This window comes from Mastigoproctus giganteus, chromosome 2 (assembly GCF_048544385.1).
Source record: "Mastigoproctus giganteus isolate SK-2022 chromosome 2, ASM4854438v1, whole genome shotgun sequence".
NCBI classification, from domain to species: Eukaryota; Metazoa; Arthropoda; class Arachnida; order Uropygi; family Thelyphonidae; genus Mastigoproctus; species Mastigoproctus giganteus.
The window spans coordinates 264,216,137-264,228,266 of NC_143576.1; the positions used below are offsets into that span (position 1 = coordinate 264,216,137).

At 38.8% G+C, this 12,130-nt stretch overlaps 1 protein-coding gene across 1 annotated transcript in view; it reads left to right on the top strand.

Annotated features, from left to right (window-relative positions):
* Nucleotides 1–12,130, top strand: part of LOC150090449 (uncharacterized) — a 420,985-nt gene that overhangs the window by 388,123 nt on the left and 20,732 nt on the right. Inside the window, exon 23 of the mRNA XM_090390317.1 lies at nucleotides 11,761–11,852. Coding sequence (XP_090246443.1) covers nucleotides 11,761–11,852 — 92 coding nt within the window. The remainder of the gene's footprint in view (nucleotides 1–11,760; nucleotides 11,853–12,130) is intronic.

The following is a 12,130-nucleotide window of genomic DNA, read 5'->3' on the forward strand; positions in this document are numbered from 1 at the left end:
ATTTCCTGATGCTATCGAGGCAGTGTTAAGTGGGTCAGAAAACTGCTAGCTTGGGGGGATACAAGGACTAATAGATTAACAGTAGCCACTGGCAGTGGTGAAAGTGATTCATGCACTGCTTCTATTGGAATGAGCAGCAGCCTGGAAAACAAGATGCAGGGTATTTCAGAGACTGCTGGGAGTCATTGCGGTACAAGTAAACACATGGGTTGTGTTAGTGTACCTAAGAATAGGAACAGATGCATGTATACTTGTGTGTACAACAATGCTAGGAGTTTGGTAAATAAATTTGATGAATTTGAGGTATTGCTAAAAACATCAAAGGCAGATATTGTTGGGATATCAGAGATGTGGTGTCACACAGATATAAGGAATGCAGAACTGGAATTTGTGGAGTACAATGTGTACAGAAAGAATAGACAGGATAGGAAGGGAGGAGGGATTATGCTATTAGTTAAGAAACACATAAAATCCAAGGAAGTGAAACCAGTCAACATTGCTGGTCAGTTGTGTCGAGTCAGTTTGGTGTGACATAAGCATTGGGAGATCAAAATTGAGAGTAGGAGTGTGCTCTAGGCCTAACGAATCTAATGAGTATAATAAGAAACTGTACAGGGAAATAGAGTGTGCAGTAAATCAGAGAGTCTTATAATGGGGGATTTTAATTACCCAGATATTGACTGGAATTTGTGGGTTGGTCACACACACTAGCAAGGCTTTTGTGGATTTATTGGATGATTTTTTTCTACATCAGCATGTTTGGGAGGCAACTAGAGGGAGTAATACCCTTGATCTGATTATCAATAGTGATTCTTCATGCATTAAGAATCTGCAGATAAAGGAACCACTAGGTGGCAGTGATCACAGTGTGCTGAAGTGGGATTTACTCAAAGAGGTAACTACCATCAGGGGTAAAGGGAAGGGTTTTTTCTTTCATAAAAGCGACTACGATGGTCTGGAAGGGGAGTGGCAGTGAGCTAGATGATTTTGTAATAACTGAGAGGAATGTGGAGGAGAAATTGTTGAGGCATAAAAAAGGCACCCAGGGTGGATGGGATCTATCCAGTTATATTAAAGGAGGTAAGCAAATCCTTAGCCATAATTTTGAGAGCTTTTTTGGACTCGGGGGAGGTACCCATAGACTGGAGGCGTGTAAATGTGACCCCAATTCACAAAGGAGGATCAAAGGCTGACCAAGTAGTAGTAGTAGTAGTGGCATGTGATGCAAGAAAGCAAATGTATGAGCTTATGCAGCATCAGCCAAAAAAAAAAAAAAAAAAAATCACACCATTCCCTCCAAATGCCTGTCCAGTTCCTCCTTAAATTTATTCAACCTATCAACTTCCACAACGACAGATGGAAGTTTGTTCCAGCAATTAACCACCCGCTGGCTAAAGGCAAATTTCCACACTTCTATTCTACATCTGTCCTTTCTTAATTTGAATTGATTCCCCCTTTGATATTATATACTTGGATCTTAGAAAGGCTTTTGATACTGTTGCACATTACCATTAGCATTAGTAGAGGCATTTGATGCAAGAAAGCAAGCTTATGCAGCATCAGCCAAAAAAAAAAAAAAAAAAACCACTCCCACTTCACCCCTCTGTTTGTTCAAAATACCTGTCCAGCTGAGCCTTAAACTTATTTAGGCTATCAACTTCCACGACAAGGGATGGAAGTCTGTTCCACCAACCAACCACTCGCTGGCTAAAGGCAAATTTCCGCACGTCTATCCTACATCTGTCTTTCCTCAATTTGAATTATGCCCTCTCAGGTGATTATTCTGAGCGAGAGGAAGAATCCCATCAGCATTGAGCATGCTCAAACCATTCAATGCTTTATACACCTCTATCAGATCACCTCGCTGGTGCCTAGTCTCCAGACACTGTAATTTGCAAATCTTAAGCCTTTCTTCGTAAGAGCACCCCTTTGTTCCATTCACTAATCTTGTTGCCCTTCTCTGTACTCGTTCCAGCAGCTCTACATCCTTCTTGAAATGAGGCCTCCAGGCCTGTATACAGTACTCTAGGTGTGGCCTGACCATTGCCTTATACAAGGTAATAATCACCTCCTTATCCCTGCTAGAAAAATTCTTATATATCATTGACAATACACCATGAGCTACTCTTGCAGCCCGTCTGCACTGCTCAGAGAACTTCATATCTGCCTGCACAACCACCCCCCAGGTTCCTTTCATTCTCTACCACTGTCAGTGCAATACCACAGAGTTGATACGTTGCTCTGGGGTTGCTGTTTCCCATGTGTAGTACTTTACATTTGTCAATGTTAAACTTCATTTGCCACCTCTCAGCCCATCTGCTCAACCTTTCCAGATCCTGTTGCAGCAGCATAGTGTCAGTAGTGTCCTTGACAACCCTGCCTACCTTTGTATCGTCTGCAAACTTCGACATTAAGCTTGATATACCATCATCAATATCATTTATAAATACAGAAAACAATAATGGACCCAACACTGAGCCCTGAGGGACTCCACTAATAACATTAGTCCACGACGAGCAGTGTCCATTGATTACCACTCTCTGTCTTCTCCCCCTCAGCCACCCCTTTACCCACAGCAGCAATTTGCCTCCAGTGTTACACTGCTCCAATTTGTGCAGCAGTCTTCCATGTGCAACAGTATCAAAAGCCTTTCTAAGATCCAAGTATATAATATCAAAGTTATTCCTGCATCCAGTTCCTTTGTGACTGCATCATAGTATCCAATCAAATTGGTCAGGCAAGACTTCCCCTTAACAAAACCATGCTGTGTCCGAGCTATAACTGAAGTCTTGTCTAAATGATCCCGCAGTGCTTCTTTAACTAGTGCCTCCATTAATTTTCCTGGAACAGAAGTTAAACTCACAGGTCTATAATTGCTTGTGTCAGCTTTTGATCCTCCTTTGTGAATTGGGGTCACATTTGCACATCTCCAGTCTATGGGTACCTCCCCTGAGTCCAAGGAAGCTCTCATAATTATGGCTAAGGGTTTGCTTACTTCCTTTGCTGCCTCCTTTAATATAATTGGATAAATCCTGTCCACCCCAGATGCCTTTTTTATGTTTATCTTCAACAATTTCTCCTCCACTTTACTCTCAGTTATTACAAGATTCTCTAGCTTACTGCTAGAGTTGAATACACCTCTGGCTTTCCCCTCGCTAAATAACTCCTCATGTGTGAATGTTGATGCAAAATATTCATTTAGTTTGTTAGCTACCTGAGCAGGATCATCAACAGTTGACCCATCGATATCAACAGTTGACCCATCGACATGGAAGACTGCTGCACAAATTGGAGCAGTGTGACATTGGAGGCAAATTGCTGCTGTGGATAAAGGGGTGGCGGAGGGGGAGAAGACAGAAAGTGGTAATCAATGGACACTGCTCGTCGTGGACTAATGTTATTAGTGGAGTCCCTCAGGGCTCAGTGTTGGGTCCATTATTGTTTTCTGTGTTCATAAATGATATTGATGATGGTATATCAAGCTTAATGTCTGAGTTTGCAGACGATACAAAGGTAGGCAGGGTTGTCAATGACACTACTGACACTATGCTACTGCAACAGGATCTGGAAAGGTTGAGCAGATGGGCTGAGAGGTGGCAAATGAAGTTTAACATTGAACACATTTAACATTCTACACATGGGAAACAGCAACCCCAGAGCAACGTATCAACTCTGTGGTACTACACTGACAGTGGTAGAGAATGAAAGGGTCCTGGGGGTGGTTGTGCAGGCAGATATGAAGTTCTCTGAGCAGTGCAGACGGGCTGCAAGAGTAGCTCATGGTGGATTGTCAATGATATATAGGAATTTTTCTAGCAGGGATAAGGAGGTGATTATTCCCTTGTATAAGGCAATGGTGAGGCCACACCTAGAGTACTGTATACAGGTCTGGAGGCCTCATTTCAAGAAGGATGTAGAGCTGCTGGAACTAGTACAGAGAAGGGCAACAAGATTAGTGAATGGAACAAAGGGGTGCTCTTACGAAGAAAGGCTTAAGTTTTGCAAATTACAGTGTCTGGAGACTAGGCACCAGTGAGGTGATCTGATAGAGGTGTATAAAGCCTTGAATGGTTTGAACATGCTCAATGCTGATGGGATTCTTCCTCTCGCTCAGAATAATCACCTGAGAGGGCATAAATTCAAATTGATTAAAGACAGATGTAGGGTAGACGTGCAGAAATTTGCCTTTAGCCAGCAGGTAGTTGGTTGGTGGAACAGACTTCCACCTCTTGTTGTGGAGGTTGATAGCCTAAATAAATATAAGGCTCAGCTGGACAGGTATTTCAAACGAACGGAGGGGTGAAGTGGAAGTTCTTTTTTTTTTTTTTTTTTGCTGCATAAACTTGCTTTCTTGCATCATATGCCTCTACTAATGCTAATGCTAATTTTAACTTTCTAGATATTGACTGCAATTTGTGGGTTGGTCACTCGCACACTAGCAAGAGTTTTATGGATTTTTTGGAAAACTGTTTTCTACAGCTGCATGTTAGAGAGACAACAAGAGGAAGCAATACTCTTAATCTGGATTTGAGCAGTGATTTGACAAGGATTAATATGCAAGTAAAATACCCACTGGGTGACAAGGGATCATAGTGTACTAATGTGGAATTTAATTAAAGATATATAACTATTGCCAAAGAGAAAAGCTTTTGCTTTCATAAGGTTAACTACTGTGGTCTCAAACAGTTTTTTAAATTCGGTGCAAAGAGACCAACTGATGATGTTACCGACAGCAAATTTGAAATGGGAAGTATTCAAGGAAGTAATCAAAAAAGCTACTAGGATTTTTATACCAAAGAAGAAATACTGTTCAAGGCTTAGACCTTAACGGATGCCAGATGAACTGTTCAAACACATGGTAGAGAAGAAAAGTGGTTGGGATGCATATAAATTATCAGGTGATACAGAAGCCTATGGTAGATATAAATCAGCCTGTAATCAAGTCACAAAGGGGGTTAGGCAAGCTAAGGAAGATTATAAGAAGTTTCTGGCAAAGAATATAAAGAAAAGCAGCAAGGACTTCTATTCTTATATTAACAGTAGAAGGAAGGGGTTGAATCACATTGGGCCATTTGATATCTATGAGTTAATTGTTGATGACCCTGCTCAAGTTGCAGACAAAGCTGTAACAATGATAAATTGGCTGGAAGTCAAGAGAAGAATAAATTTTGAATGAATAGCATTCAGAAAATATAGTCGCATACTCAATATAGAGCAATATCCCAGTTTGTCTAAAATTTAAAATAATGAACCAATGTATACTCCCCATCACGACTTATGGAAGTGAAACTTGGACATTCACCAAAAGAATGGAAGAGAAGCTGAAAACTGCACATCAAAGAATAGAATGAATTATATTAGAAATTGGACTGTTTGATAAGAAGAGAAACACATGGATTAGGCAGCAAACTTGAAGTAAAATACATTCTTATCAAGACTAAAGAACTGAAATGGACTTGGGTAGGATACATAACTCAAAGACATAATGACAGATGGACCAAGAAAATAATGGAATGGTACCTAAGAAGAGCTAAAAGAAAACCTGGAAGACAATAACTGAGATGGGCAGATGAAATTCAAGAGTTTTGAGCAGCGAATGGGTGGCTATTGCACAAAACAGAAGGAACTGGAAAGTTGCTGGAGAGGCCTTCATCCTGCAGTGGATTGAAAATGGCCGATGTTGATTTTGCATCTACATTCACACATGACAAATTCATTAGGAAAGCGGATGCCAGCTATTTATCAAACTGTAATGTGGAGCTAAATGATTTTGTGATAAGTGAAATGAAAGTGGAGGAGAAATTGTTGAAGGTGGACATGAAAATAGCACCTGGGGTTGATAGGATATATCCAATTATGTTAAGGGAGGTTAAGGGAGGCAGCAAAGGAGGTTAGCAAACCCTTGGACATAATTATGAGTTCATCCTTGGATTCAGGGGAGGTCATTGTGGACTGCAAATGTTTGAATATATACCCAATTCATAAAGAGGGTTCAAAAGATGACGTGAGTAATTACAGACATGTTAGCTTAACGTCTATTCCAGGGAAAATGGTGGAATCACCAGTTAAAGAAATAATGCAGGACCATCTGGATCATCATTATACTGCAATCACAGCATGAATTTTTAAGGGGTGGATAGATTGTTTGAAATTTGATAATTTACTGTGATGCAGTTACCAAATAACTCAATGCAAAAAGTAATTTTGACATCACATATATTTTTTTTTTTTATGAAAACCCCAAACACGAGAGTTATTAGAACCTATAGTACTTAGTACTGTGCATAGGTTGGAAGATGAGAAGATGAAAGAAGATGTTTGTTGACATTAGACCTCAGTGAACTTCTGTAGATTGTAATTATCAGAAAATACGGAATAAGGAAGATTGTTCCAGAAAACAGAATTTGAATGAAAAAATTAGGAAGAAGAAAAGTTGGTTCTGTAAGTTTCAAATCGGACAATAAAAGGATGCTGTGTGGTAACGGCACATGTTCGGATGGCTTTGAAAGAGAGAGCAGAAATTATAGAAGCCAATTCAGAAGAACATTGCACATGGAAGTATCTGTAATGAAGGCATGCCGCAGAAACAGAATGTCTATGAGACAGAGAGTGAAGAGACTCTGTTAGAGATGAGTCATTAATTAACCTAGCTGCACTCATTTGAATGGAATCTAGAAACCTGAGAGGGGTTTTGGGAGCACTGTCCCAGATGTAACAATATTCCATGGTAGGGTGGACTTGCAATTTGTACAGAGTGAACAGCTGCTTGGAAGAAAAGTAATGCTGAGAGCGAAAGAGAAAAACAAGTTTTTTAGATGCAGAGGAAGCAATATTTGTAATGTGTTTATGCCAAGAGAGATTAGAAGTCAGGGTAATCCCCGGTAGAGATATATGATCTTGCCTAGAAATCTGAGTGTCATCAAAGATAAGCATAGGAGCAGAAGAATCCATTTTGTGAGATATAAGACAGGACTGAGTTTTAGAAGGATTGAAATCAACTAAGTTATCTTTGCCCCACTGAAGAATTACCTGGAAACCAGCATTTAAGGAATTGGTAGTGGATATTCGATAAGTTGAAGCTGTTTGAGCAGAGCAAGGAGATTTCTCAAACTAGAAGATGGAATTCAATGTGCTATCATCAGCAAAACTATGGATAGGATTTCCAGTCAATGGAAGGTCATTAATGCACAAGAGGATAAGGGTGGAAGAAAGAACTGAACCTTGGGGAACACCAGCATTAGTGGAGAAGTTAGAATATAGAGAGCCATCTACCATCACCTGCAGTGAGCAGTCAGAGAGAAAACTGGATACCCAATTACAAAAAAAGTTGGCAAACCATGCGATGGAAACTTATTTAGAAGACCTTTAAGCCAAACACACTCAAATGCTATTGAAATGGCAACAGCAACTCTCTGAGTTTCACCAAACTTTTCAATTGAATTTGTCAATAGATGTGTATATTCTGGCTTATGCCAAAATATTACCATCAGATGGACACTGACTGAATCCATAATGGTGATTGATGATCAGTTGTAAGCTTTCTAGATAGTTTAAGAGTTAGCAGTTAATTGATTTCTACTTAGAAAGAGTAGAAGTAATTGCGATGGGGCAATAATTGCATGGGAGGGATTTGTCACCCAGTTTAGGAATTGGCTGGATATGAGCAAATTTCCAAGTAGAAGGAAAAAACACCTTTGGAATAAGAAAATGAAAAGAAGTGACACAGAGCAGGAGTAAGTTCGAGAGCACAGGTTTTGTGAATAGGTGGAGATATACCATCAGGACCTGGAGCTTTCTTAGCATCAAGATTGTTCAAAATCCTTCTGTCATCCTTTTCATAGAAGACCACATGAGGCAATGAATGGAGCGTACTGGGAATGGTGGGAGGTGGTTTATGAAGGTCATCAATTATTGAGTTGGAAGAAAAATAGTCTGCTATCAGATCAGCTTTAGCTTTTGCTGAAGTGGTAATAGAATCATCTGGTTTTGACAGAGGTGAGAACAAAGATGGGCCAAAGTTGCTGCCATTAACTTTGCGAAGATACCAGAATGCTCGCCTAGCATTTGGACAAGAAGGAAGTTTCTATTCTTAGCCTATTTGAAATCTTGTTTGGACTGATTGCTAACTGCTTTGCAGTTGTTGCGAGCTTTGGTTTAGACCACAATGGGGAAACCCCTGGTGCTGTTTGACACTAAACACACTCTGTGCTCTAATCTGGCCTCATAGTATCCAATCAAATTGGTCAGACAAGACCTCCCTTTAACACACCCATGCTGTGTCTTAACTATTACTGCAAGATCATCTAGCATCTTGTCTAGATGATCCTGCTATGCTTCTTTAACCAGTGATTCCATTATTTTCCCCGGAACACAGGTTAAACTAACAGGTCTATAGTTACTTGTGTCACCTTTTGAACCCACTTTGTGAATTGGTGATACATTTGCACATGTCCAGTCCATGGGAACCTCACCTGAGTCCAAGGAAGCTCTCATAATTATGGCTAAGGGTTGCTTACTTCCTTTCCTGCCTCCTTTAATATAACTGGATAGATCCTGTCCACCCCAGGTGCCTTCCTTATGTTTAACTTCAACAATTTCTCCTCCACTTTGCTCTCAGTTATTACAAAATCACTTACCTCCCTGTTAGCATTTGATAAACTTCTGGCACTCGCCTCATTGAATAAATCCATATGTGTGAATGTCGATGCAAAATACTCATTCATTTTATCAGCTACCTTAGCATTATCATCAATAGTCAGCCCATCTATGTTAAGTGGTCCAATCTGATTCATTCCTTTCCTTCTAGAGTTTACGTAAGTAAAGAACTCTTTGCTGTTTTTCTTTACATACTTTGCCAAAGATTTCTCGTAATCTGCCTTTGCATGCCTAACCTCCTTTGTGACTTGATTACAGACTAGTTTTCAGCATAGGCTTCTGTATTGCATGATACTTTATATGCATCCCATACATTCTTCTTCTCTGCCACGAGCCTCATTAATTCATCTGACATCCATTTAGGCCTAAACCTTGAACAGTATTTCTTAGTTGGAATAAAAAGCCTAGTAGCCTCCAAAATTAAATCCCTGAACACCTCCCATTTAGAATTCAATGTTGGTAACATCATCAGTTGATCCCACTGTACAGAATTTAAAAACTGTCTCAGACCTCTGTAATCACCTTTATGAAAGCAAAAGCCCTTCCCTTTAGCCTTGATTATAGTTACATCTTTAAGTAATTCCCACATCAGTACATTGGGATCACTGTCACCCAGTGGTTCTTTTATCTGCAAATTCTTAATGCATGAATAATCACTGCTGATAATCATATCAAGAGTATTACTCCTTCTCGTTCCTCTCGAATATGTTGCTGTAGAAAACAGCAATCCTATAAATCCACAAAAGTCTTGCTAGTGTGCAAGTGACCAAACCACAAGTTCCAGTCAATATCTGGAAAGTTAAAATCCCCCATTATAAGACATTCTGATTTACTGGCGCACACTATTTCTCTGCACAATTGCTCATTTTACTCCTCAGATTCATTAGGCCTATAACACTCTCATACCTACTCTCATTTCCCTTTCCCAGTGCTTATTTCACACCAAACAGACTCGACACTGCACTGTCCACCAACATCAATTGGATGCACTTCCTTAGATTTTATGTGTTTCTTAACTAACAGCCTAATCCCTCCTCTCTTCCTGTCCTGTCTATCCTTCCTGTACACACTGTACTACACAAATACCAATTCTGCACTGTTTATATCTGTGTGACACCACGTCTCTGATATCCCAACAATATCTGCTTTTGATGTCTTGACTAACACTTCAAGCTCATCAAATTTATTAACTACACTCCGAGCATTGGTGTACATGCAAGTATACATGCAACTGTTCCTACTCTTGCTTACCCTAACACAGCTCATGTATTTACTTGTTCCACCATGACTCCCAACAATCGTGTAAATCTCTATTACCTTGCTTTCCAGGCTGCTGCTCGTTCTAATAGAAGCAGTGCAAGAATCACTTTTACCTCTGCCACTGTTAACCATTTAGTCTGTGTATCCCCCCCAAGCTAGCAGTTTTCCGACCCACATAACACTGCCTCGATAGCATCAGCAAATATTCTTGCACCCTTTCTATTTAAGTGTACCTCATCCCCGTAGAAGCAGTCTCTCCTGTCAACAGGCACAGACCAGGCTGAAAAAAAATTCCACCCCTTGAGTCTTGCACAATCTCTCCAGGGCTGAATTGATCAACAAGACTCATCATATACTCCATCCTATCGTGTCTGGGCAGAATTGCAGACACTTTCACATTCAACCCTAACTTGCGACTTTTTTTCAATATTGAACTGTACTTGTTGATTAAATCTGCAGATCTCTTACTCTTAATGTCATTAGTTCCAACATGTACAACAACAATTCTTGGAGGGTTCGGATGAGTGAACTGTGTCGGTCCCTCCCCTTTTGGCTGATGCCGTATAAGCTTGCTTTCTTGCATCATTTGCCATTACCATTTGCCACTGGTGGGATTCATATTGGTAGTCATTGATTAGATGAAAGATTTTGAGACAGTTTTAGGCATTGCCAGTTGTTGAATTCTGCCATTACTTTGGAAAAAGTAGAGTTCAGTTCAGTGGGACAATAATTGGAAGGAAGGGATTTTCACCTTTTTTTTTTTTTTTTTTTTTTTTTTTTTTTTTTTTTAACAAACTGATTGAATGTTAGCAAATTTCTACACAGAAGAAATGCCAGTGGAATAAAAAAAAAAAAAAAAAAAAAGTTTAAAATGAGATTCAAAACACAAGTGAGCTTAGAATCCAGGTTTTGAAAACAAGTGATGAAATGCCATCAGGATCTGAAGCTTTCATGATATCAAGATTTTTCAGAATTATAGCATCCTTATGTCAGAAGACTTCAGGAGTAATTGAGTGGATTGTGTTTGGTATTGGTAGGAGGTGATCTTGGTAAATGGTGCAAGAGTTAGAAGAAATGCAAGATACTAATAACAACTTTATGCTGAAGATACAATAGAACCATCAAGTTGTAACAGAGGTAGAAGTATAGATGGACATGATTTGCATCCACTAGTTTTGGCCTGAGACTAGAGGGCTCTGCTATCGTTTGGACAAGAAGCAAGTTTTCTGTTGTCTATTCAAAATCAAGTTTTGGATTGATTAATAATTGTTTTACAACTGTTGTGATCTTTAGTGTAGGCAGAAAATGAAGTTAGAGATTTGGATATACCATAGATACTTGAGCAGAAGTCAAATTAAATACAAGTTTACCCTCGTTTTTGCTCTTGGGAAGCCTGAAAATATATTAAAAAATTAGAAAATTGCTTTGAAGGCATAGTAGCAGATGTGCTATCTGATTTTGTATATTTCACATTATGAAATGGAATGGAATTTTTTATATTAATGTATTTAATAAAATCAGAGATGCTGTTTACCATGTAATATTAAATAAAATTAATATAATATATTAAATGCAACTGTTTATAATTGTTTTAAACAATTTCAAACAGTTTACGTACTATACCTCAATATAGTTCTACGTACTATACCTCAATATAGTTCTACGTACTATATTGAGGTAAACTCCTCTTATTATTTTACTAATATATATATATATATATATTTGACAATTATAAGCTTGCTCTCTTAAATCATTTTGCTGATAATTGAAGAAAGATAATTTAATATGATTAGTAGCCTCTCTTTTTCTGTCAGTATCATGCTTTCATTCTATTTTTGTTTATAGGGCTCTTCATATTGCAGCTAAAAATGGGATGATTTCAACTACTCGCACACTTCTGTTAAAGGGTGCAAGTGTATTTTCTGTTGATTGTACTGGTAATTTATGAACATTTATTTATTTTAATTAAGATAATTTTTCAAATATTGACATTTATGAATATTAAGATAGTTTATTTAACTAAATCACTATACATTAAGGTAACATTTTGGGAACCTTGCCAGAACCCATCCTCAGACCATAAATAGGCTGTTGCCAGCCTGCTGCTTGTTTGAATGCCTCAATTCTACCATATTTTCAGAATGCAGGTGGAATTGAGGATTTGGTTCTGGTAAGGTTCCTTAAACATTACGTTAATGTATAGTAATTTAGTTAT